General features: G+C 49.1%; 4 protein-coding genes across 4 annotated transcripts; 3 read left to right on the top strand and 1 right to left on the bottom strand.

Annotated features, from left to right (window-relative positions):
• Positions 1–268: 268 nt before the first annotated feature.
• On the top strand, positions 269–7,237 carry CA14 (carbonic anhydrase 14). The gene is made up of 11 exons (XM_082864431.1): positions 269–1,211; positions 3,178–3,198; positions 4,163–4,342; positions 4,855–4,997; positions 5,224–5,319; positions 5,515–5,581; positions 5,779–5,936; positions 6,045–6,165; positions 6,385–6,405; positions 6,531–6,615; positions 6,738–7,237. The coding sequence occupies exons 1-11, from the start codon at positions 1,157–1,159 to the stop codon at positions 6,799–6,801; spliced, it is 1,011 nt and encodes a 336-aa protein (XP_082720557.1). The 5' UTR covers positions 269–1,156; the 3' UTR covers positions 6,802–7,237.
• A 418-nt stretch (positions 7,238–7,655) lies between these two features.
• On the bottom strand, positions 7,656–11,111 carry APH1A (aph-1 homolog A, gamma-secretase subunit). Its single transcript, XM_082860762.1, has 7 exons — positions 10,822–11,111; positions 10,094–10,264; positions 9,854–9,927; positions 9,495–9,617; positions 9,214–9,341; positions 8,669–8,792; positions 7,656–8,332 (listed from the first exon to the last, which is right to left on the bottom strand). Exons 1-7 carry the CDS (start codon positions 10,932–10,934, stop codon positions 8,268–8,270), a joined length of 798 nt encoding a protein of 265 aa, XP_082716888.1. The 5' UTR covers positions 10,935–11,111; the 3' UTR covers positions 7,656–8,267.
• A 2,434-nt stretch (positions 11,112–13,545) lies between these two features.
• LOC309975823 (uncharacterized protein C1orf54 homolog) lies at positions 13,546–18,070 on the top strand (the record flags this gene model as incomplete). Its single annotated transcript, XM_082861072.1, has 5 exons — positions 13,546–13,600; positions 14,792–14,875; positions 15,277–15,335; positions 15,753–15,863; positions 17,972–18,070. The coding sequence occupies exons 1-5, from the start codon at positions 13,555–13,557 to the stop codon at positions 18,068–18,070; spliced, it is 399 nt and encodes a 132-aa protein (XP_082717198.1). The 5' UTR covers positions 13,546–13,554.
• A 2,858-nt stretch (positions 18,071–20,928) lies between these two features.
• CIART (circadian associated repressor of transcription) lies at positions 20,929–25,371 on the top strand (the record flags this gene model as incomplete). Its single annotated transcript, XM_082834189.1, has 6 exons — positions 20,929–20,986; positions 21,545–21,961; positions 22,129–22,204; positions 22,432–22,510; positions 22,645–22,747; positions 24,844–25,371. The coding sequence occupies exons 2-6, from the start codon at positions 21,557–21,559 to the stop codon at positions 25,369–25,371; spliced, it is 1,191 nt and encodes a 396-aa protein (XP_082690315.1). The 5' UTR covers positions 20,929–20,986; positions 21,545–21,556.
• Between the last annotated feature and the right edge of the window lie 1,076 nt (positions 25,372–26,447).

Genomic DNA, 26,447 nt, shown 5'->3' with positions numbered 1-26,447 from the left:
ACCCCGTCTCTCCTCCTGCCCTGGCCACCGTGCCAGGGGTCAGTGTCCTCTTTGGTGACAAAAGCCGCCCTAGATCTGGGCTCCCTGGGGAGGGAGATGGCTGGGCCTCACAGTTGGAGCCGCTGTCTCTCCAGGGTGTTGATGCAGCCCCGCCCCCCGCTGGGCACACAAATGGGCTTTATTCAGCAAACAAAACCACCCCCCTCCCAGGCCACACAGGCACGTGGACCCAGCCTCACCGTGGGAAGCCGGTGGTGACAGGCGCAGGAGAAGGAGATCGCTCCAAACAAATTCTCTTTGCCTCACTTCTCTTCCTTATTTTCCACACCCCACGTTCTGGTCCTTGACTTCCTCCCCTCCACCCACACCCTGAGTCTCCCAGCTCCTTCTCCTTTACCTCTCTCCTAACTCTGCACTCTTCCTATTCCAGGGCGCTCACATTCTGCAGGGCGTGGGGAACGGGTCCTCCCACCATCTGCCCTACACCATCCCGGGAGTTGCTCCTCAGAGGAGAAGCCAGATGGGGAATAAGAACCCCTGAGGGAGCTGGATGGGACCCCAAAGGATCGGACCCCCAAACCCTCCGTTCCTGCCCCCGCCCATTCCAGGGGACACCCTTCTCAACAGTGTCTGTGTGAATAGCAGAGGAAGGAAGAGCTCACCCCAGCTGCGCTCCTGAGCCAGGGCCAGGGCCCCTGTGAAACCCGCTGCGCTGCGCTCTGAGCAAGGCCATCCTGCATGCTTAATCGGCTATTTAAGGAGCTGTTCGCCAACAACCCAGACAGTCCCCACTCCCCACGTACACCCGTCCAGAGCCACCTTAAAAGCGGGAGGCAATTGTGAAGTAGCTGGCCAGCAAGTGGAGTGAAGACTGCAGAGGGAGATAAAAAAGAGAGTGCAGAAAAAGAGGCAGAGAGAGATTTATCCTGGGAACCCAGAAACTCACGGTACCCCACTGAAAACCAAATCCCCTGGAAGCCCGCAGAGGCACAAAGAAAGCAAGAGAAAAAGATAAATACACTCAACTCCAGGAAACTTCTCTTCTCTCTCCCCCACCCCTCCGCCTCTCTCTCTCCCCTCCTCTCTTCCCCCCTCTCCCTGCCCTAGTCCTCTAGTCCCCAAACTCCCAGTACCTTGTGTTTCTTCCAGGGATACCATGTTGTTCTTCACACTCCTGCTAGAGGTGATTTGGACCCTGGCTGCCAACGGGGGTAGGTACATCTGGATGTCTGTGTGTGTGTCTGTGTGTGCTGATGTACACATGTTGCCATGCATGCTTAATGGAGGAGGAGGAGTGTAAGAGGAAGCCTAGGGCTGGAATAATAGGCTCAGGGATGCAGGGGAAAAGACAGGACTGGGGAGGAGACCACTTTCCTTCTTTTCCCTTTGCCATTCCAGCCTTGCTGTTCGTGGGGATGGGGGCAAACTAGCCTGGGTCAGGAGGTGTACACACACTGCGGGAGTCACTTTGCAGCCTGCAAATTCCCTCCGGAGCTCCTTCCCCCACTGCCCTGGTCCCAGGCAACCCTCCTGGTCTTCTTTATCTACAAACTCATCCAATTAAGGAGCCAAAGAGGCCTGGAGTGAAAGGATAGAGGACTGATGGGGTGGGGGGAATACTCCTGCCTCCTGCCAAACTCACACCCTGATCCCTGACTATGAACCTCATGGCCAAAGTCCCCTCTCGGTTCTATGGGGCGACTAATTTCCTGGTTTTTCCTGAAAGCTGTAGCAATAACAGTCAATACTCTTGGGCCCTTTACAATTTACACAGGACTTTCAGGAACTCCCAGGAGAGGAGGAAGGACTCTTGAGGGGGAACAGGCCGAGGTGCTCCAGGAGTGTCCCCAGAACCCCTAGCCCTCATTTTTGTGATCCCTGTGCCTAGCACATAGCAGGTGTGTAATTAAAATTTGTTGGAAGAACAGGATGAGGGGGGTATCTAGAGGGCAGAAGGGGAACACAAAGAAGATGATGGTGAGGGGCACCCAGCAAGGAGAGTTGTAAATTGCACCTGAGGAGAAAGGAACAAATTGGGGAAAAGGAGGAAGAGATGTAAAACTACTGTGCTGAGGATTTGGTGGGAGGGGAAGGGCAAGGCTCTCAGCCTGCCCAGAACCAGGGAATTCGAGTTGTTGAAGTGTCCCACTGAGCTGGTGAGTGAGAGGCTGCCTCCAGCCCTCCCTTGCGCTGCTTTTCAGAATTGTCTGAACGAAGGGATGGGCCAGGAGAAGAGCCCAACGATGAGATCAAGGATATCTTAGAAGTCTGAGGGGTTTGTTTAAGGGAATAAGAGAGAGAGAGAGACAGGGAGGAAGTTAGAATTTTTCTCCAAAGTTTCTAGCAGTTTGAATAATGCAGAGACAACCCACAGGAAGGCCTCCCTTTCCCCTTGAAGCAGTTTGGCCCTGGGTGAGAGCTGGACCAGCAGGCCCCCGACCTTTTAGCTGGAGACAGGACTGCACGAGAGCCTGGCATGTGACCCAGCTGGCAGTGCCCTTTTCCACACACAACGCTTCACTTTCATCCTGTCCCTGCCAGCCTGGCGGCCTGTGCCCACCCACTACCCTCAACGTGGAGCGGACCCTGCCCAATTCCCACCTTCCCCAGCCATCTGGGAATCTAGGGAGCAGAGGTTCCTGGTGATGGGGAAAGTTTCCTTTAGAGTTCCTGGGACCAGAGGAGGAACTTAAATGTTAATTCACAGCTCAGTGCCTTCTTTCGTGCAATGCTTCCAAGCAAAGGAATAATGGCCCTCTCCCCTCAGCAGCACTGCCCGCCCACGCTGAACTCCTTGCCCCTCTCTTTGTTCCAGTCCCTTTCTTCCAAAGCCTACACCGTCACCTCAGCCCCATCTTCTAAGAGTTAGATTGGCCTGGCAGAGGCTGTAGAAAAGTGAGGGTTGGGTATTTTGCACATTTGGATCCAGGTTAATTTTAGTCTCCTGGCTTTATCTCTTTTCATTTCTCCTCCCCCTTTACTCAGCGAGCACAAGCACAGCCTGGTTGGTGATTTTAAATAGGGCCCCCCCCCACCCTCGACCTTTCCACCGAGGTGTCCAGTTTCAGGGCTTCCTTGGGGAAGTGCTAGAGCAGAGGGAGGAGAAAGGGGGGCGGGGTGGAGGAGGGCCCTGCCCCAGGCTGCGCTGGCTGTAACTCAAATTATTCTGCCTTGCAGGTCAACACTGGACATATGACGGTGAGAGCAGAACCCAAGGCCTACCGACACCCCTTTCCCACTGGGACCTCTTCACCTGGCGGGAAGACTTAGCCACGTGGGTTGGGAGGTTTCCTCCAGCTTCTCACCCTAGCTCCTTCCTTCCCCGACTCCCCATGCCCCAGCTTTCACATATATGATTCCTAGACGCTGTTCTAACAATCAAATCCCACACACCCTGATTCAGCAGAAAAGCCAGTTATGTCCTCAGTCAATCTGTGCGGGAATGAGGGAGCTGGAGTGGAAAGGGAACTGGGTGGGGAAAGGCGCCATAAGCTTAGCTGCCAATTCTCCTCCTGGCTCGCTTTCTATCCTGATGGATCCTACCCCCACCTGAATCTGGAATTGGGACAGAGCTTGAGGTCAGGGGTGAGGAAGAGGTCGGCAGGACAGTTTGTGACCCTGGCAGAGGTGGAACCCGATTCCTTTGCGTTTCTGATTAATAACTTAAACCGAATTCCAGAGTCAATGCAAGGTCCAGTGCGAAAGCAAGAAGTGAATGATGGAAAGTCAGCAGATCTGAATCTTAAGGCCACCTGATAGGGGGGCCCCAAGGAGACCCTACCTCTCTAGGACCATTTCATTTCCCCAGTTTTCCTGCTCCTACTCAAATCCCACCTGTCTGGGTATGCGGGCTTTCTATCCATCCCCTCTTCCTCTCATTTAGCTTTCTTGTCTTCCAACAAGAGGGCAAGTAAGTAAAAGCAACTGCTCCCCGTTCATCAGGAGAGCTGGGGAATCATCACTGCCTCTGCGTAGGTGAAGGGACTGCAGCAGCAAGTCCAGGAGGGGCTCCTTGCTCACCCAGCCCCGCACACCTGGGGGCTTCATCTGGGGTGGAGAGAAGTGCATTTCTGCCTCCACACGGGTAAAGCTGGGTGAAGGGTTGTTGAAGGGTGGTTAGGGGCTGGAGGACAGGACAGATGTCTGTGGTAACCCCCACCAGGTCCACATGGTCAAGACCACTGGCCAGCCTCTTACCCTGAGTGTGGAAGCAACGCCCAGTCCCCCATCAACATTCAGACAGGCAGTGTGACTTTTGACCCTGAGTTGCTACCTCTGCAGCCCCATGGATATGAAGAGCCTGGCACCGAGCCTTTGGACCTGCACAATAATGGCCACACAGGTAAAAAGACCAGGCCTTCAAGGAGATATAAGCTCCAGTTCCAATCTTAGGAGTCAGAAGTGAAGAAGCATTCTCCTAACTTCTAAATTCTCAGAAGGTTTCATCTGTAAATTTGGAGACATGAGAATGGGGATCAGGCTCCTGTAGCCAAAGGTGGGAACTGAATGTGTATGATCAAGCTTTATGGGTGGGTTAGCATCATAGCATTGACTAGATCTTTACTAGAAAAGCAGTGGCTAGGACTTCCAGCCAGTGGTCCAGTGGTTAAAACTCCAAGCTCCCACTGCAAGGGGGCACGGGTTTGATCCCTGGTCGGGGAACTAAGATCCCACATGCCGCACGCAGGGCGCGGCCAAAAAGAAAAAAGAAAAGCAGTGGCCTGTGGGAAGAAGTGGGTGATGTGCAGGGAGACAGAAAAGGCTGGCCAAATCTCCCCAAAGTGGTGGCAACCCAGGGGTGGGAACGTATCCACATTCGTCCACCAACCCTAACTCGCTCTCTTTCCCTCACAGTGCAACTCTCTCTGCCCCCAACCCTGTATCTGGAAGGACTTCCCCGAAAATATGTAGCTGCCCAGCTCCACCTGCACTGGGGTCAGAAAGGATCCCTGCGGGGGTCAGAGCACCAGATCAATGGCGAAGCCACAGCTGCAGAGGTACCAGGGAGCAAAGCCTGGATTAGGACACAGTGGTAGGCACTGTCGGTGCCAGGGGAAAGGAAGGATCTGGAAACTGGGAAAAGTCATACTTGGGGGAAAAGGGCAAGCTTTGTGGGACAGATTTAGGGCATGCTAGAGGTGGTGGTGGTGGCTAGGATAAAAGCTTTTGGGAGGGGGTGGTGGAGAAACATTAAATGATTCAATTCCCTCTCCCCTCCCTCAGCTCCACATCGTACATTATGATTCTGATTCCTACGAAAGCTTAAGTGAGGCTGCTCAGAGGCCTCAGGGCCTGGCTGTCTTGGGCATCCTCATTGAGGTCAGTGGCCCCCAATCCCTCCTTGGTCTCTCTCCACTTCCTCTGCATCCCTCAGTCCTATTTTGCCCATGTGTGCTGCTGGTCGCCCTCCCAAGACAAGTCAGCAACCCATTCTGACTATTTATCCTATACACAAGTGTCTTACTCCAAACATGGACTCATCCCGAACTCTCTCACCCTTTCCTCCCCATACAGGTGGGTGAGACTAAGAATCCAGCTTATGAACACATTCTGAGTCACTTGCATGAAATCAGGCATAAAGGTGAGCCCTAAAAATCTATCTTAAGACAAAGTAACATTAATTAGGCTTCAGGGAAATTTCTCAAAAAGGCCTGAGAGGCCTGGAACGAGGCAGTGAGTTGGGGCCCGAGGTAGGTAGGGTGTTCGCTTCTAGGAGCCCTGTCTAGGCAAGCGAGGGTGCAGTGAGAGGGAGATGAGTCCTAGTCTGTTCTTGCCCAGATCAGAAGACCTCAGTGCCTCCCTTCAACCTGAGAGAGTTGTTCCCCCCACTGCTGGCGCAGTACTTCCGTTACAATGGCTCACTCACCACACCGCCCTGCTACCAGAGTGTGCTCTGGACAGTCTTCAGTCGAAGGGCCCAGATTTCAATAGGACAGGTGAGTGGTGGAGAGGTGAGACAGCAGACATAGCTGTAACCTCAAACCCTTTCCCACTCCTGAGAGCGAGTGCCACTTGTCCCTTAATCCCACTCTTCTACTTCTCAGCTGGAAAAGCTTCAAGAGACACTGTTCTCCACGGAAGAGGAGCCCTCTAAGCTCCTGGTACAGAACTACCGAGCCCCCCAGCCTCTCAATCAGCGAACGGTCTTTGCTTCTTTCATCCAAGGTAACTGTACAGGGCTCAGAAAAGGAGACGGGAAACTGGGGGACTCAATGGCAGGAACTAGGGAACCCCTGGGAAGGAAAAGAAGGCTAACAGGGGAAGGGATTTCCAGGACTTGCTTGGACTGGGAACCATGCCCCAACCCCGAGTACTGGCACAGTGTGCTACTCCCAACTGGGGTGGGGATCTAGTCTCACTGACCCAAGTTTTCTTCCCTTACAGTGGGATCCTTGTATACCACAGGTAAGACAGGCCTACCCATGTATCGAGGGGTGGAGTGCAGGGTAGGGTTCTCCTCAGTGAGTTAGGGAAAAGCTCAATATCTATGTTAGTCTTAGGCTGACACCTTCCACCTTTATCTCTCCCAGGTGAAATGCTGAGTCTGGGAGTGGGAATCCTGGTTGGCTGTCTCTGCCTTCTGCTGGCTGTTTATTTCATTGCTAGAAAGATTCGGTGAGTTCCTATTCTCCATTCCTCCAGTCCTTTCTTTGGCGTTGAAAAGCATTCGCCTACTCCACCTCGAATCTGTTTCGCCTAGGACATTAGCCATTTCCACGAACCATTCTCCCTTTCAGGAAGAAGAGACTGGGAAACCGGAAAAGTGTGGTCTTCACCTCAGCACGAGCCACCGAGGCATAGACTCCTTCCCGGTCACCACAGATGGCTTCCCCTCGCCTATCAGGGAGCTTCTAAAGTGGGGTGCAGGGACTGGCCAGAAAATACTGTAGGAGTAGGCTGACATCCCTCCTTCCTCCAGACAGCCCCTACACAGAGGTATGGACAGGCTCTCATTCAAGGAAGAACAGAACCTTCAGCCTCTCAAAACATGTAGACAAGGACAGCCCTATGTTGACAATGCAGAGGGTGAACTGTGTTTAGTTGTAGGGGAAGCTGGGGATGTGCCCCAAAGTCCCCCACCCCCTCATCTCTGTATCCCTGTCCCGAGATATAGTACAAGATCTCCCCTTAGGAAAAAGGGTTGCTGCTGCTATGTTTTTTTCCCTCAATATATTAGGAAATTAAATTTGCCGACCCCGCCTCTGGCCTTACTTTGGGGGCTCTTGAGAATGGGAGAATTCCTTAATGCCTCAGATGGCAGAAGTGGGCAAAGGGTATGGAAAAGGACGAATGGGTGAGTAACTCCTTTTACCCCAATCCTGGAGAAGGGGAGATCCACTGCTGGAAAATGCTTAACCCAGAGCTTCTGACATGTTAGACCCCCAGCCCAGATTTCTGCCCTTGTATCGAAGCTATGCTTGGAGGGAACCAGAGGTTGCCAGGTTAGGAGGGAGGTTGGAAAAGAGACATGAGAGGGCAGAAACCTCAATCAACATGTTATCCCCTCCTTTTAAAGCCAAGTTCCCCCACAATTATAAAGTCCTTTTTATTGGTCAAAATCACAATCACCTTGATTAAAAGGATGGGATACGCCATCCTCAGCAGAAAATGATACAGTTTATAGAAAACCTCCCCGCCCCCCGCCACATCCCCCAATTAAAAACTAGAAAAAAATCTGCCCTCCTTCCCTGCGATGTCATGGTAGGCTGACTCCCCCAGTGGCACTGCAGCTCTGGAGTGGGCCAGCTCCCCGCAGCACCCTCCAGTTCACCTTGGGGAGAGGAGGGATGCTGGTGGTCAAGGAGGTTGAAACATTAGTTCCAGTAATACCAGTTCCCAAACATGCACTTCCTTCCTTTCCCCCAAAGCCTGGGACCAAGGGGAAAGCTGGATAGATATAAGCCCAGCCATAAGGAGCAATTTGAGGAGGGAAAATATAGTCCAAGGAGGTTAGGAGAAGAATTAACACATACTTCCTCCCTCCTCCCGCTTCAAAAGAAAAAGGCAATTTGGGGGTCTTTGTCACACCAGAAATGGTTCCCCTCAGACCTGAGAAAAAGACTTAAGATATCCAGTCTGGGGAGGGGGTACTGGGAAACTCAGAGCTCGTCTACCCTTGAACCTCCAATTGACTTCATCTCCACAGCAATGGCTAAACTAGGTCCCTTTTCTTGGCAACCTGCACTGTCCAGAACAGGAGATGGAGAAATACAGGGCGAGGAGATCAGGAGGGCACCCCAGGCCCAGGGGTCCCCCCCAAGGTTCCCTCAGTCCTCGGGTGGGATGCGCAGGGCAGAATACACCATCACCCGACTGTCCTCCTGCCGTCGGCCTGCAGAGGGGAATGGGGGTGAGTCTCGGGCAGGGTGAGAGCAGAGCACTGACACATGGGGAGTCCTGGACAACAAGGGGGGGGTCCCCAGATGGTGGGGATAAGTGCAGATTCAAACCCACCAGTCACTGACTGGCTGAACCCAGACTGCTCCTGGTAAAGCCTAGAGACTAAAGGTCATGAGTGGACAAAGCAAAACCCGAAGGTGGTGGGATAGACCGACGAGGAGACAGAGAATGGTGGGCAATGGACCCGGGCTAGGGCTGGGCTCGGTCACGGGCAGTGGGCAGGCAGGTGGGATCTGTCAGGCGATCAGTCCAGGTAGTCAGTCCTTACACGAGAGACTGCGCTGGATACTTCGGAAGGACCCTCCAGCTGTGATGAAGGCCCAGAGCCCCATGGAAACAGTGACTGCATAGATGGGCAGCAGGCTGGCCTCGTACCAGGGGTTCAGGAATGTCTGGGGATGGGGGAAAGAGTAAAAAAGAGGTTAGATTCTTCCTCTAATCCCCATATTCTCTTTGTGCCTTTGACCCAAATCTCCCCCAGGTATCTCATTCGAATCTCCCAGTCCTTCAGAACACCGATATCACCACGGTTAAGGGCATTTGTGATTTTTCAGCCCCCTCAGAGGTTTCTGCCACTCCTGCTCACCTCAGGCCATCTGCATTGGTTTGACTAATCCGTTCAAACTCCTCCCTAGAGCATCCCCAGAGCAGGTTATACAATTGATGCTGAGGTGAGAGACGTCTAAAGACTCACCTTTCTGCCTCCTCCCAAGGTAAGTTTTTAAATGTTAAGAAGTGAGAATATATTTCCCCTCCATCCCACTCACCATTAAGTTCTTTTCTCTCTAACTCAGGCCCCTGTCCCCAACTCACCAGTCCCGATGTCAGTAGGTGACTCCCAACCACCAGGCCCAAAGCCCAGTACCGTCTCCTCTCACAGGCATCAAAGAACACAACTCCCCAAAAGGTATGGAGCAGGATAATGGCTGCTGTCAGAAAGGCTGCAGGGAGGGAGATGGGGATGAGATACATCCCTCATCTTCTCCCAGCCTCCTGAGATGTTGAGCCAAAGAAGTCTCCCAGGGAAGGCCAATAAATCAAATCAGGGTCAGGGATGAATGGGGCATGGAGGCAAGAAAGAAAGTGGACCTTACCTGAAGTCAAGAAGTAATAGGGTGAGTCTCCATGGATCCCAACCACACCTGGCCCAAGTGCATCGGCCAAAATATTGATAACAGAGAAGACACCACTGATGATACCGAAGGAAAGACCAGAAACTGGGGGGGAGGGAGGGCTTCATCAATGTCAAAGATCACTATAGCCTTATTACCAGTGATCCCTCCCCATTCCCAGTCACAGTTCCCCCACACCTACTCTCCCTCCAGACCACCTCTCCTTGGAAGTCAGGTATGAAGAAAAACAAGAAGCCACTTAGGACATGTGGATGTTTAGAGACTTCCCTGGGAGAGAGGAGTGTCCAACTCCCTCCTCCAGTCCCTCTCCCTTGGCTCACCATAGGCCATCTGGCGGATGGAGATGGGTGATCTTCCGTCCTCACTCAGCGATGCTAACCCCTCATCTGCCTTCCTGGGGTGGGGTGGGTGGGATAGGGGAAACATGAGGGAGGGCAGGAATCGCCTTCCCCTCTAATATCTTCCCTTAGTACCTCCTCGTTCAAACCACCACCCAGGGCTGCCCCACTTATAGTTCAGTCTTCTGCCCTTCTCCCCTCCAGACCACCCCAACTCCTTACTTAAGCAGCTTGTAGTAGGCAAAGCGGAACACCTCCTGTAGAAGGACAGAGACTGCAGCACCAAAAATCAGGAGGCCATACTGGAGTCGGGCATCCGACCGGTCGGTCACATGGACCAAGATGAACCAGACCACAGAGGCCAAGAGCAGGGAGACCAGCCAGAAAAATGCCCTGAGGAAAGACAAAGGCAATCAGACAAGCAAGGGTAGGGGGCAACCAGGGAAATCAAAGAGGGGAACCAACCAAGGCTGCAGCATAAAAAGTGGAAGTTAGACTTCCGGATTGTCCAGGGAGACAGGGAGGAGATAGGATAGGTGTCTCCACCAAGGGAGTTTGTAGGGATCTGAACGCAGGGAAAGGGTAAGAAATCTGATTAAAGAGTCTTCAGAATGATGAGAGCCAGAGTGTAGGAGGACAGGAGGGCGAGGTATCCATTCCTGGATACTCCCTTAAGGCCGGCCGAGGTCAGCACAGCCCCCTTCCAAGTCTTCGCCTTGGGCCTCCTCGGACGTCGCAGGAGGAGTATAGGAGGAATCTGTGCGATCTCTGGAAGGCGGAAACCAACTGCGGGAAAGGGCGAATCACCCAGATCCCTGACTCGACCCTCTCCAATCTTCACCTCCGACTTGTCTCCCCCTCTCAGGCTCCCAGCTCGCCCCAGTTCCTCCAGCCCCTTTTGGATCTCTCTCTTCGGCGTCCTCCCGCGTCTCCCCAACCCCTTAACTCACCCCGCGACCAAGATGATGACGCGAAGCGGGTCTCCTGCCACAGTGATCAAGAAAAGCGCAAAGGCCGGGCCGAAAGCGACGAAAGTGCATCCGAAAAACACTGCGGCCCCCATGGCTGGGCAGCTGGGGGCGAGGTGGGGGCCCGGCCAAGAGAGGCGAAGGGATGAAGCACGCCAGCCAGGGAGTCCGCGTGGGGTGGCGACGCGACCCCGTGAGGGGCGCGGTGCAATGTCACCCCGGACCCCCGGGAAGGCGGGGACACCGAAACCCCAGATACAGGTCGGCGCGACTTCCTCTACGGAAGCCGAGGAGGGGACAAACCCCTGCCGCGGCCCCATGGCTACCTCCCATCTAATCCCCACCCCCTGGAGGCCAATGGAGAACCCGCGGGGGCGGAGCTGCGGAGGCGGGGGCGTGGCTTCACGACGTGCTGGGAGTTGTAGTCCTGCCCTCCTCCTGGACCTCGGCCCTGGGAGTGGCTCCAAACGGTTAAACAGGTGGGCTGGGCCCGAGCCCAGTTTCCTGGTTCGGTTCGACTTTGGTCGCTGTTCCCTTTCGGTATTTTATGGGGCAGGGTGGTAGCAATCCTACGCTTCTTGAAGAGCTGCAGAGGGGGGAAGATCCTGTTGGAACCTAAAGGACAAATACAAAGAAAGCACAGGATAGAGGGTGCAGGGAGATAGGGACGGGTATTGTTCTTACTTGAATGAGAGGAAATGAGCTAGAGCTACTGCCTAAGAGATGAAGGTTACACTTAAAAGTAGGAGCTCTTTGAACAGGCTAGTATAGGAAGCATGCAATACAGTGTATCGCTAATGAAGCCTTCATGCGTAATGACAAGAGAATCAGAGGGAAGTAAAAGGAGCCTGGAGAGCAATGTTAGGAAGGTTAGAGGGGATTTTGAGTTAAAATCGGGAGTTAAAGTTGTTTGTAAAAAGCAATTCGAGCTATGGAGTTGGAAAATGACACCCCACCACCACTAGCCCGCCAAGTTACTCAGTTCCTTTTATGTCATACTTCCTCCATTTATTTTCTGAAAATGAACCTCAGTAGTGTCTTTTCCTCAGGCTGGGGGAAGAGAAGGCGCAGAGGATGCATATTAGAGCAAAAGAAAGTTAAAGTATGAGAAGAGGGTATTGTATCCTCATTTGGATGCAGGTGGGGTTAGTCCTTAGGGAGGATGTTTGGGAAAAAGAGTACCAGGATGGGAAAGTGAGGGAAACTGGAATAGAATATTGTTCTTGAGAGAGTAATCAAAGTACCCCAAAAATCTATAGAAATTCTTCAGAGAGAACCAGGCTTACTTTCCTTCCTGGAAATGATTTATGGCAATGCATAGATGTACATCCACATAAGAGTTTTCCATTTTTTTCCAGGAAATTCTGGAAAGGAGCTGAAGGAATAGATTATATAGATGTACGTGAGAAGTCACCATGCAAATCCTCCCCCAATAAGGTTAAGAGGGTGGGAACGTCCTGGCCAGTGCTCAAGACTCTATTGTCTTGCTTCTGAGCATAGCAATCCAGAAGAGATAGGGATAAGACAACTCTTCTCATCTCTCCTTCGAGCTGTTACCACAGCATTTGCTGACTTAAGAACGGGAATCAAACCTATCTTGTTCATTGGTAGTTCCACAGAGACTTGCATAGTGTCTGACTCATAGTAGATGTTGAATGGATGTTTGTTAACTCCCTTAAAAAAAAAATACCTGCATTCTTTTCTTATTCCCTTGCCTCTGAACCCTGAATTGCCTATCAGACTAGGCCTAGCACACTGTGCCTAGCACATACATTATGTTTGATGTTTCTAAATTGAATTGAATGAAAATGGGAAATATAAAAGCAGAGAGAAGGATAAGATGAACTCCACCCCTGTAGGCTAGAATGAAGGGAACATACCAAGTGACTGAAAGTGGGAGAAGGGGTGTGGCATATACAGCAGGGAAAGAGACTACCTGCTTCCTCCCTTTTCCCATCCTGTGTGCAGAAAGTTGAGAAAGAAGTGAGGTGAGATCAGTACTTAGCAGAGAGGAAGTAACTAGTCTTGACTGAAAGTTGTTTTTTTTTTTTGAAATCAGAAGCAATGCAGCAGGTGCTTGGAGAGTCAGACAATGATGTTGATATTGTTCCCATACTTCATAGTCCGAGACACGCAGAGAAGGGAGACTATTTTCAGTCTAGAAAAAATGTTCATCCCTTCCTAAGAATATTTTGACTGTGAAGAAAGAGATTGTGATGAAGCCTCAGAGAGAAGGGCAGCTCTGGACAGTGATAGTAAGTTAGGGACAGTGAGAGGGAGGGTGAGCTTTTTGTGAGGACTGGGAACAAGGAAGAAAAGTAGGTGAGAGGGGAAACTCCTTGGTAGGCTGGGGTTTTTGTTGTTGTTTGGTTTGGGTTTTGGCGGGGGGTTTTGTGGGTTGGTTTGTTTGTTTTGTTTTTCTGGAAGTGGCAGCAGGAGGCCTGAATGGATCTAGTCTAGAGCCAGAGGGTCTCAATGAACATGTTTCCATCAAAGTTCACTTTGCCTCTCTTGATCTGGGCGGCTGTGGCTGAGGACCGCACTGGTAGTAACTGATGGCCCAGTCAGTAAGCAAGTGGGCGGGGAATTCCCCCCCTGGGAGAAGATTGCTGCAGCTCCTTCCCTGCTTTGGAGGAGGGCAGAAGGCGGGGTAAGTTTGGTGGGAAACGCTGTAATTTCCTTTTTTACTTTCAAGGCACTAGTGCAGAATCCAGAATGGATGTCCTCTTTGTAGCCATCCTTGCTGTGCCACTCATCCTGGGTAAGTACACGTCTCTCTCTGAGCTTTTGAGCCAGGTCTTCTACCATAAATGGGGTGGGAGAAAAGAAAATGAGGAGGGGGGGGAGGTGCAGTTCAATAAGGAGTGATAACACTTTCTCAACTGTGTTAGATGTCAGGGGCAGAGGGGAAACCTGGAAATTAGGGCCAGGAAAAGGGGAGGAGAGCATAGTCCTGTCAAAGAAGAGACAGCTGATGGGGATGGAGCCCCAGCCATGGGGAGGTCCTAACAAGAGTGAATTCAGCTCACCATAACCACAGAGTTGAACAAGATGAGAAGGACTAAAGTGAGAGTGGAGAGAGGTGGACTCTTTGAAGGTGGGGCAGTCTGAAACTAGCAAGGGAAGCCAGGGTATCTTCTTTCCCAGCGAGTTGGAGAAAAACTTTGTATTAGTAAAGACACAGAAGGGGTGGCTTTTCGATAGTGAGTACTGTCTGCCTTCAGGGACAAGGTCCCAAAAGTAGCTTGGCTCCTTCCCTCCTTTGTTCCCAGTCTGCCAGGTGCTCTCATTGTTTCCTTTTCCTCCAGACTCTGTGTCATTGCTTGGGGTTAAGAGAGAGCATTCAAGGAGCTTAGGGAAATATTTAGCAGGAGGCCTAGAATTCCTGACCCAGTCAAGTCCAAGCCACATATTTTTAATCCTGGAAAGGAAGAAAAACTAATGCAGATGGATCATTTAGTCCAGCTGACTCATTTTAAGAAAGCAGATGTTAACTGGCTTGTTCAGAGATATTCTACTAGTTAGCATTGAAACTGGAACTAAAGCCCAAGTCCAAGAGGCTGTGTGTGTGTGTTAGTTGTGGGAGACACTGATAAGAGAACATCTCTCACAAATACAGTAAGTCTAGAGCATACTGAGGAGTGGATTTGGAGGTCTTAATTTCTGGTGTCTCTCTGCTTCCTACCTTTTTAAGGCTTAGTTTGGGTTACAGTGTGTGAAGGGACCCGTTTTCTCTTCTGGGAGTTCCCGGATTGAAAGGGCACAGTGTAACAGGTCTCATCAGAGTTATGGAGCCCAGAAGACTGAGAAAGGTTTAGAGGTACAGAGGCAGGGAGATAGTAGAGTGGAGGCAGAAGGAAAGGAAACTGATAGAGCTGAGGTCAACGTCAGGTGTCCTTCTATTGCTAAGGAGTTCCAGATGCCCCCTGACCTCTAGTCCTTGTCCCCCTAGGACAAGAATATGAGGATGAAGAAGGACTGGAAGAGGATGACTATTATCAGGTGGTCTATTATTACACAGTCACCCCCAACTATGGTGAGTATGTATAAGGTTCTGACCGTTCGCAGGATGGAGAGAGGTTTGGGAGATGCTCAGTTCTGACACTTTGACGTTTCCTTTACAATGGTATAACTAGGTCAGAAAGAAAAGTGGCTATGAGCAAAGACTATCAAGCTCATGATGTTATGTCTCAAACTAGTGATTTTCAAGCCTTTAGAAATTAGAAAATTTTCAGATTTGTACATGATTTTAGATACCAGATTGAAAATATAAATGCATACACATTCACAAACATTTTAACATCAAAAGTTCATTAGAATTATACCAGTAAATTTTACAACTTGAGCAAATTGAAGTATTCTGAACAGTTTCTTCCTCTTCTCATTTCCAGATCTAGTGCTACCTTTGTTACTACTAATTTTTTTTCTCCTCCCCAGATGACTTTGGTGCAAACTTCACTGTTGATTACTCTATGTTTGAGTCAGAGAACAGGCTGGTGAGTGATATCTACATGACCCTCTAGGAGGATCAGGATAGGTAACAGTTAAAAAGAAACTGGTCATTGTTGAAATGTAAGTGATGAACAGGAATAAAAATTAGTTAGGTGAAGTGAAACTAGGTAGTGAGCCCAAAACAAATTTGTTAACCAAAGCTGGGGATGAAGCCAGAATGCAGTAGGTTTGCTAAGACACTGAAAGGGAGGAGCAATCTTTGAGTCAAGGGAAATGGTGAATGGGATGGGTACATAATCCATGCAAACATGAAGTAGGGAAGATCCCTGAGTTTAAGTCTTGGGGGGTGGGAAGGGGGGAGAAGAGGTGGTGAAGGAGAAAAGAACTCTAAATAGAAAATCTGTGAGGATGTTGGATGGAGGCAGTGATAACTCTGTGTTTCCTAATCCTACTGAGGGCAGAACAAGTGGGATAAGGAGGTAATGGAAGCAGTAGAGACTACCATTAGTCGTGAAACAGACCCTGCAGACCATCAGAAGCCTGTAACAGAGAAACCAGTGACAATGGAACCAGTGAGTGGATTGCGGATAAGGGGGGGGGGGGAGGGAGACAGACAACCCTTACCCTGGATAGATCCCAGAGCTGGTGACGTGCAGCAGAGGGAGGCTTTGGTGGATGGGGGAGCCAAATAACTAGTACTACAATGCAGGTGTTCATCTCAGCTTGGCCATCATTTCTTTCACTGAGATTTAATACTATACAGAACACTGGGAAGATTTGGTGCAGTTAAATTTCAGTTGAATAGTATTTAATGTGTAAGTAACCTATGCCTAGAGCTGCTGCTGCTGCTGATGATGATGAAAAAGAAATCTGTGATGTTGTTATTGTCCTCAAAGTATTCATAAAACTCAAGTTTACACTTATGAAACATTTAAAACAAAATGAAAAGATTTGTAACAATGTTAAATTGCATATACATTTGACAGCATATGACAAACAAGTGCTTTAGGCTGTGGAAGGAGAGAGACTAGCACAGGCTGAAGTTGTCTGGAAGACTTTTAGGAGGTAATTATGCTTAAAATACACTTTGAAGAATAGGTGAGCTTTTGGTTGGCAGGAGGTTATGAAAGGATGAAAGCAATTAGGGGGAAGAATAGTTATTCCAAGAGTGAAAGAGCTGCATAGACAAGGGGGATAGAACAAGCAGGGTATGTTTAGTGGATGGAGTATGACTGAAGGAGAGGGTATATGGAAAGGAACGGTGGGAAATTAAGAAATAACATTTACAATGCTCCAAATATTTGCTTGATAATCTCACATATGGGAAGATAGGGCCAAATTACAGAGTCTTAAGTATCAGGGAAGGTTCAGACTTATAAGCAATAGGGAGCCTAGTAAGTTCTTCAGTGTGGTAAACACACAATGAAAGTGGTATTTTTGAAAAATGATTTATCTGGTTGTATGAAGGATGCAGTGGAGTGGAGAAAGACTCATGAGATTTGCATCATTCCAGAAACAATCCATTAAAGGTCTGGACTAGGGAAGTGGCATTTTGAATGGAGAGGAGAAAAATAAGAAACATTTTGAAGAAAATGCCTTGCTCCAGTGATAATTTCATATGGGCAATAAATGAGGAGAGAGTTAAAATAACTTAAAAGTTTTAAACATGGATATCTGGGAAAACGGTTGACCAAAATGGGAACTGTGGGAGATTAGAATGATTTAGGAGTGAAGTTATAAATTTGGTATTGGCCAAGCTGAATTTATAATGACAGCCCTATGAGGGTGTCGTAAAGGTAGCTGAATTAAGTCAGTGCTACAGTTCTAAGTGCCAAGTCACAGTCACAAAAGTAGAGCTCATTAGAGCCAGTACACACAGAAGACCAAATGGCCAATGACTGTGCCGGTAGTTAGTAGAAGAGGAATCAACAAAGGAAATGGAGACGAGCTGATTGGAAAGGTAGGCAGATAGCCAAATTTGTATTTTAAAGTCTAGAAGAGAAAGCTTAATACAATCAATCAAAAGCTACCAAGAGGCCAAGGAGAAGGAGGTGATTGATAATCACAGAGAAAGTAGTTTTAATTGAGTGGATGTAGCAAAAGCTAGATTTTGTGGTGTTAGAGCGGGAATACATTGTGAGGAAGTGGAGGGAGAGGATAGACCAACCATCTGAGAAATCTGGTAATGCAAAAAGAGAAGCAACAGCTAGAAAGGGCAACAGGATCAAAGTGCAGTCTGAATATAGTTGAACACAGATGGGAAGATTTAGTAGAAATGGAAAGCTGATGCTTGACAAGGACAGATAAATATTTTAAAGTGTATAGTAGGCTCTCTTTAGATTGTAAACTCTGTGAGGACAGAACCACTGTCTTAATTATATTTATGTCCCCCCATGGCACCTAGCACAGTGACTAGTATAGTGTCATGCACATAGCTTAAAAAACAAAACAAAAAACATCTCATTGAATTGAGTCAGGTCTCCCTGGTATGGTCAGGAATGGCTGAAAGGCACAGAGGAAAGGACTTCTTATAGTGATGGGGAGGAGGGCTGGATCTTTCTCTAAGCTCAGAGGAAAGAAGACAGAGATTGGTGTAAAGAGATGGTTATCCTTCCAGAGTGGGAGGTGGGCAGTAGGAAGGGTGACACTAGCCTACTATGAGGGGATGTCTGTATTTTAGCAGAGTCCAGATCTGAACAATGCTGTATCCAGTCTGCAGAGTCCTGGTGCACTCCTCCTGTCCTGGGCCCTCGTTCAGGGGGGGATGTATTTCATGTAGAAGGTGAGAGTGCAGCCATTGGCCTTGGGGGAGTCTGTGAAGCAATTTTACCAGTATCTCTGGCTAGTGTTTCCAGCCTGGTCAATTCTGTCTGAGCTGCTTAAAGAGGGATCACATATAGAAAAATCTTATCTAACTTTAAGGAGGTTTAGGAGATGTTGAGGCAAAGGCCTTTGTCATAAGAGTCATTACTCTTTCTGAACTGGGAGGATTTCAGGACCTCCTAGAGCAGAAGCAGGTGGAATGGAGAAGAAACTTCTCCAGGTTTCCAGTCTGCCTCGAGGAATCAAAGCTGGCCTGGTTTAAGGCTCTTCAGGTGCTAGAGGGCAAAATGTGAGGGGCCCTACAACCTGGCAGAGTCAAGAGGCAGAAGTGGGGGTGGTTCCCTAATGTAAGGGAGAGATGGTGGAAAGGGGGAAGGAAGAGAAACCTGTATTATAGGGAAGGAATTTACGTTGGTAATCTAAATAACTATGGGCATGAAGGGTTTAGCAGAAGGAAGGAGTAAAGAGGGGAGGGGGACACATGTAGTGGATGTCATGGGGAAATCTAGCTCAAAATAAGAAATCTGGGGGGTTTCCATAGAGGTGGGAGGGGCTTCTTGAGTCCCCTGACCCTGTTTTTTTGTTTTTCCCTTTCTTCGTTGTTTTTTTTTTGTTTTTTTTTTTTTAGGAGAGGGAACGCTGCTACGACTCATTGGATGGGGATTTGGGAAGAGGAGAGTGGAAGATTAAATAAATAAATGAAGTAATCTGGTTACTCTCTACTCCTTTATGAGGGTCAGTTCTAAAGCTGCAACACTGAAGAGAGCACCAGGATATAGGTGTGTGAAGGGTAGATTAGAAAGGGAGTTAGGCGACAGTAGAGTTAGAGGGAATTATTAGGGCTGTGAAAAAATAAACCCTGAAATTTTGGGAAGAATGGAGAAAAACACCCACAAACAACAGGTTTATTCACAGCCTATAATTCCCTCTAATTCTACTGTTTTGCTTTATCATATATGGTGTTGAGACAGTATATCTGGAGAAAGAAAGTTGAACCCTTTTTATAAAATAAGCACATTGTTAAACATACGTAAAATATCAAAAACTACTTAGAATAGATTTTTAAAATTCACACCCTCCTCCCCTTATCTCCCCCCTCCAGCCCCTAACTATGTACCTTTTCAGTTAGTAATTAAGGCATTCGAGGACAGACTGTTTTTTTCTTTTTATAAATTTATTTATTTATTTTTGGCTGCTTTGGGTCTTTGTTGCTGCAGGCTTTCTCTAGTTGCGGCGAGTGGGTGCTATTCTTGGTTGCGGTGCGCGGGCTTCTCATAGCGGTGGCTTCTCTTGTTGTGGTGCACGGGCTCTAGAGTGGGCTTCAGTAGTTGTGGCTTGCGGGCTCTAGAGTGCAGGCTCAATAGTTGTGGCACATGGGCTTAGTTGCTCCGCAGCACGTGGGATCTTCCTCGACCAGGGCTCGAACCTGTGTCCCCTGCATCGGCAGTTGGATTCTTAACCACTGCGTCACCAGGGAAGCCCAGGGACAAACTTTAAAAAGAAAAAAATTTTTTTTTCCTTTTATGCTTCGACCCTAAAAAGAACTGGGCTGCCCCCTTGCGGCCTCTTCGATGTTATAGCTTCAATCAGCCCACAATCCCTGGGTCCTGTCCCCTTCTCTCCACTGTGCTCTCAATACTGCAAGGGGGAGTTCCCCGGTGGCTTAGTGGTTAGCACTCCGGGCTTTCGCTGCGGTCACCCGGATTCAATTCCTCGTTGGGGAACTGAGATCCCGCAAGCCTCCTGGCACAGCAAAAGAAAGCAAACAAACAAAACAAAGCACTGCAAGGGCCAGTGAATAGTAAACTCCGGACTTGCCACCCTCCGTCCTTCAAATCTTCTCCAGAGGACAAATGAAGAAACTGAATCTGGACAAGTACATAATCTAGGAGATCAGAGACCTACCCACTCTCCTTTTCTTGTGCTAAGAAACACAGAACTAAGGGCGCAGGGCCCGGGGAACCGGGGTAGAAAAGTCAGGAGCAACCCGGCGGGGCTTTGACCTCTGGAGTCGTGGCGGGCTGGCATCTGAGCTGGTAACGTGCGTGGCGGGTTACATAAGGAAAGGGCTGGTGGAGCCGCCCCAGCGGGAGCCGGGGAAAGGACGCGGTATTCTCGGCAGCAATCCCCACCCTCCTCACCCAGCAGGGCAGGAGGCACCCAGCTTGTAGGAGAAGGAGGAGGAGGGGAGGGTGAAACAGAGACCGGGAAGTCACGAGAGCTGGGCCGCCGAGAGGGGGAGAGTATACATAGTGGCACACATCCATTGTCTCACACACGTTGCAGACGCCAAGTCGCTGATCGTTTCCACGTGCTGTACTCGTGAGCGGAGGCGCTGAAAGAGGGGGCAGAGGGGTCGGTTCTCAAGGAAGAGCCAAGAGTCCCACATCTCAAGGCGCACTCCTTAGGTCACACAACCAGTCTGCACACGCCAGCTGCGCGGCTCCGGCACACCACCATCCTATTTAAAGCCACAGGCTCCGCCCTTTTCCTCCCCTCCCTTCTTTTCCACTCTTTTTCCATCCTCCTCCTTCTCTCATCACCGGGTCCTCCTCGCTAGCCGCATGTAGGGGCGGAGCACGGAATGCTTACCTTCCAACCAATCGTCACCTGACTGCCTCTTTATTGGCCGAGCCCCTGTACGCTGTAGCAAATGGAATGTGAACTTCAGTAACGAGCGTCACGTGCCACCGGCTAGACAACCAATGAGGGTGCGAGGTCTGTGTACGCCGGGGGAAGGCACGTGCGGAGCTGCACGTGTCTGGGAGGGGGAAGGGGCGGGACCCAGTGGGAGGGAGGCGGAGGTGGGTAGCCCTGACCCGACAGTCGGAGTAGGAGCTGGAGACAGCCTGGGCTGAGCCGACCGACACAGGTGAGGAGACTCAGGTCAGGGAGCGATCCGCGCAGCAGGATCAGACCCGGTGGGAGTGGGCTTAGGGACTCAACGCGGATATTGGTATTGAGAGGGATCGCATCACGTGGCAGGCGCGACTGGAGATGGTCCGGCGCAGGGATCCTGATCAGAAAGATTGGCAAGAGGGAGGTTGCTGCGGGTCCCTAGGTGGGTTCGGGTGCCGCAGATTTCCAGCTTGCCGGTGGCGTGATCTCAGGTAGAGAGGCTCACTACGGGGTCAGGATGAGACCAGAAGAGGCGAACCGGGGAAAGGTGTCAAATCATTATATTTACTCTGAACTAAGGGAAAAGAGTCTGTGTCAGGCTAAGAGCTGCTCTGCGGAGGCCAGAGAGGCAATCCAGGTTCTTAATGGAGGAGGGGAGGTGGGGAAGATGACTTTTTAAATTGTCCCTGAGACAGGTAATATTGGGGAGGGAGGGAGGAGATATTGTGATCGCAGACAGTACACCCTAGTCTCCCAGTCCATTTCCTAATACTCAGATTCTGGTTTCAAACTCCCTCTCTTTGCTCTTCAGTTGCAGGTCCCGATGTTTGGGTACTCCGGGAGCTGCTCTCCAGCCCCTGCTTCTGAACCCATGGATTCTCCATCTAGCGTTTCTTCCTACTCTCTTTATTCCTCTTTTTCTACCTCCCCAGTGAACAGTGACTCTGGCTTCCCCTCCGATAGTGAGAGGGACGACAAGTGGGCCCATGGCCCCAGGCCAGACACTGTTGGTCAGAGGGGAGGTTCTCGGCCCAGCCCTGGTCCTATCCGCTGCAGGCAACGACCCAAGGTTTCCAGTAAGCAACCTACAGCATCTCACTCGGAACAGCGGAGCTTGGCTTCTTCTATGTCAGGATCTGGGGTCAAAAGATCAAGAGGTGGTGAATTGGAGACCAGTCTAAACATCCAGGGTTGTACCACAGAAGGAGACCTGCTCTTTGCTCAGAAGGTAAGAGAAAGCTGGGGAAAGGAGATACGACCAAGTGGCTTAGCACCCAGTTGGTTGGTAAGGACCCCATGAGGATAGTATTGGCTCTCAGATTGGGAGATGGAAGAATAAGTACTGGTGTGGGCCGTTCTTGGTCTTCTCATACCCTTTGTCCTGTTTTTCTACAGTGTAAAGAGCTCCGAGGATTCATACCCCCTCTCACAGACCTACTGAATGGACTGAAGATGGGTCGATTTGAGAGAGGTAGTTATCTGATTACTTGTATTCATTTGAGCTACATTCATCTCTCTGTCTCTCAAAATATGTTTTGAATGTGTATTTCTCTTAAGTCTTTGTTTGGGGCCTGGATGATTAGCTTTTTCTCCTGTGACAATTTCTTTAGGTGAATCCATTTTAACCCCTTCTGTCTTTCCTTTACCTGATTAAATTCTTGAATCTCAATCCTTGATCTTTCTCTTTCCTGACCCCAGGATTGAGCAGTTTCCAGCAGAGCGTGGCAATGGACAGGATCCAGCGTATAGTAGGTGTTTTGCAGAAGCCACAGATGGGGTAAGTCCCCTTGATTCTTTCCTCAGTACTTCATAAAAGAGCTCTTTCCTCAGTACTTCATAAAAAAGGAGCTATCTCCAGTCCTGTCCTGTTGCTTTTTTCACACCTAATGGCTTTTTTTTTTCTCCTCACAGAGAGCGTTATCTTGGAACCCTGCTACAGGTAGAAGGAATGTTAAAGACTTGGTTTCCTCATATAGCTGCCCAGAAGTCATCATTGCATAGTCAGCTGACCAAGGTGAGAACTTATAAACCTGAGGAAAAGGTGGGGAAATAACCAAAGAAATGAAGTGTACATGCAGAAATGGGCTCCCTCTTGCATTTTCTTTTGGATCTTTTCAACAAGTTTTCTTTTTAGGGAAGGGAATGCCTAAACTTCCTTCATTGTCTTGATTCCTAGGTGTTTGGGGGTTCTATTTTGTTTGGATCATCTCAAGGAACTCCATGGAATTTAGCCCTGTTCCTCATGTTGTAGCTTATCTGCTTTCTGCATAGATACAGAATGCTTTTTACCTGGCCAAATGAATCATGCAGGAAGATTCCTCAGCTTCTCTCTGCAAATCTTTTCTCTTCTGCTGCCCCTAAACCCCTTTCCCTCTCCCTCTTTTTACTCCTTCCCAAGTACCCTTGTATCCTTCTGGAAGCATGGGTTTTGAGGACTGGTCACAAGAAGTACATCACTGGGAGGGGTGAAGGCACCCATGGGGCACCCATAAGGAGAGTGTTGCAAAGATTCTTTTATTTTTTATTTATTTTTGGCTGCGTTGGGTCTTCGTTGCTGCACGCGGGCTTTCTTTAGTTGCAGTGAGCGGATGCCAGTCTTCGTTGTGGTGCGCGGGCTTCTCATTGCGGTGGCTTCTCTTGTTGTGGAGCACGGGCTCTAGGCGCACAGGCTTCAGTTGTTGTGGTACGCGGACTCAGTAGTTGTGGTGCACGGGCTTAGTTGCTCCGCTGCATGTGGGATCTTCCCGGCCCCATGTCCCCTGCCTTGGAAGGTGTAATCTTAACCACTGCACCACCAGGGAAGTCCCTGAAAAGATTCTTAGATCTAGTGTGGAATGACCTATTTTCTGTGCCTTCAAATAATAGAGTATGTAGGGGGCACTCAAATGATAGGGAGAGGAATGTTTCCTGTAGCTAATGGACAGTCCTTGTTTTCAACTGCTGTGGGAATAATTGAGTTGTAAATAAGCAGGAGGGAACTTCCCTGGTGGCACAGTGGTTAAGAATCTGCCTGCTAACCCAGGGGACACGGGTTCGAGCTGTGGTCTGGGAAGATCCCACATGCCACGGAGCAACTAAGCCCATGCGCCACAGCTACTGAGCCTGCGCTCTAGAGCCCACGAGCCACAACTACTGAGCCCACGTGCCACAACTACTGAAGCCCACGTGCCTGGAGCCTGTGCTCCTCAACAAGAGAAGCCACCGCAATGAGAAGCCCACGCGCCACAACGAAGAGTAGCCCCCACTCGCCACAACTAGAGAAAGCCCACGCAGCAATGAAGACCCAACGCAGCCAAAAATAAACAAATAAATAAATTAAAAAAACAAAAAAAGCAGGAGGGGGACTTCCCTGGTGGTGCAGTGGTTAAGAATCTGCCTGCCAATGCAGGGGCACAGGTTCGAGCCCTGGTCCAGGAAGATCCCACATGCCGCTGAGCCACTAAGCCCGTGTGCCACAACTACTTACTGAGCCTAAGTGCCACAACTACTGAAGCCCGCACGCCTAGAGCCCGTGCTCCGCAACAAGAGAAGCCACCACAATGAGTAGCCTGTGCACCACAACAAAGAGAAGCCCCCGCTCGCCGCAACTAGAGAAAGCCCATGCATGTGCAGCAATGAAGACCCAAGGCAGCCAAAAAAATAAATTAAATAAATTTATTTTAAAAAATAAATACATAAACATAAGCAGGAGGATCTTGCCTGCATATTAATCTACACTTCTTAAGGAACTCAACATAGGAAATTAGAACTTAAAATACAGAAATTGGGAAATGATGATTCCAGTTAAAAATAGATTTTTTAGAAAGAAGTTCTAAAATAAATTAGTTTATAAATAGTGAGAATCTAAGGGACTGTTTGTTTTATTTTGTATATGTGTGAATAGCCAGCGCCTATATAGTGTGTGGTACAAGAATTTGTTAAGTAAATGAAAGTACAGTTTGGTTACTAAAACTTTTACTTAATCATGGCCTGACAGGAAATTATCTATTGCATAAAACAAGGTATGTTAGCATTACAGAGTTCCCAAGGAAAGCAAATGTTTAAGCAACCGGGTGGAGTTAATCTGAAAGCTTTCTCATATAATTTTTTCTCTTTTCTCCCTGTCCCTAGCATTCTCCAGGCCACCACAGTTATCCAGCTGCTTCCTCTCCTGCACTTTCTGTGGAAAAGATGGACCAGACACAGCTAGGACAGCTAATATTGAAACCAAAGCAGCCGTGGCACCTCACTGAATGGCCAGCTATGAACCTCACTTGGATCCACACTACTCCAATTTGCAATCCCCCTCTCAGTTCCCCAGGTACCATCTCCTTTAGCCATGGTCCTTTAGGCACTAGAACCAGCATCGGTGTCATCCTTTTCCTCCAGCATGGAGTACAGCCCTTCACCCACTCAGCCCCAACCTCTCCAGTTCCATCTACTACTACAGCATCTCCTGTCATCCCTGGTGATCCTAAGAAACTATCTGGAGAGGGGCCGTGTTGCCACAATTTGCCAGTAACTCTGCCATCAGACTGGAGCTGTACCCCATCCTCTCCTGGTCTACCCACCATGACCAGAGAGATGACCATGGGAGACCTACAACAGATGAGAAGCCACCCTTCTGTTGCTCCTGATGTCCATCCTCTCAATCCCTAATGCAGGACTTGAGACTGTAGTTTCTAATTTGTGTAAATATATGTCTCTCTATATACTTTTTAAACTGTTAATGTGTGAATTTGTGTTGAGGGAAGAGAAATCCTTTCTGATTAAATAAATTTTATACCTAAACAGTTTGCTGACAGGGGGAAATTGAAACCTTCTGCCTCGAATACCAATATTTATCCTCTGAGCTGCAGGAAAGAAAGGGGATGGGAATGTTTGTGAACCCGAGCTCCACCAAATTAGAAGTGTGGATGGGACAATATACGTCCTGTGGGAGAGGAAAAGGGACTCTCTGCTGCTATCTTCCTAGGGAACACCCTTGGGACAGTTACAGGGTTCAGAGTTGGGTTGTTTTTTCATTCAGGCCCAGAGACTAGTATCTTTCTGTTCATGTCTCTCACTCTTGTAACCTTCCAGCTGGCCCAGACTAGCAGGTTCTACTGCTCTGGGGTAGCTCTTTGCTTTATTGGGAGCTGTTGATGCTTGTGGCTAAATGCATATGTAATCTACTGCTGCCAGAGGAGGGACACAAAAGCCCAGAACAGCCACTGTGGTTGCCAGTTTTGAAGAGGAAGCGGTGCCCCAGAACTGTCAGAATGGGAAGTCCCCTCAGATGCTGGGCCTCCTTCTTCAAAAACCTGCAGCTGCTAAATGTATGCTACCCAGTGTCATCAAAGGGCAAAACTGAAGTCTGTGAATTTACCTACGTCTACCCTTCTCCATGCATTACTGTTTCTGATTTGTCACAGTTTCCATCAAAACCATGTCCTCTCCCAGCCTTGGCAATGTTTCAGACTACTTAGTCATTTTAGTTATTGCACATTGGCTACTTAGCATATTTCTCATAGCTGGTTATACATCTTTCACCTGTTTCCCAAGTCCTCTGTTCTCAGTGAATTATTGTCTCATTTTATTTCAGACAACATGCCTTCCCCTTAGGGCAAACTTCTCCAGTTGTGCTTTTGATTACCTTGCACCTCTGGAACTTTTGCTGAGTCACTTACGCCCTCTTTACCTTGTAACTTCCATTTGTTATTGAATTATTTATTCTTTCTTTCTCCTACAAGTAA

This window comes from Leucopleurus acutus (assembly GCF_964270905.1).
Source record: "Leucopleurus acutus genome assembly, chromosome: 2".
Lineage (NCBI taxonomy): Eukaryota > Metazoa > Chordata > Mammalia > Artiodactyla > Delphinidae > Leucopleurus > Leucopleurus acutus.
The sequence above is the reverse complement of the archived record's forward strand: the minus strand, read 5'-3'. Positions and strand labels throughout refer to the sequence as shown.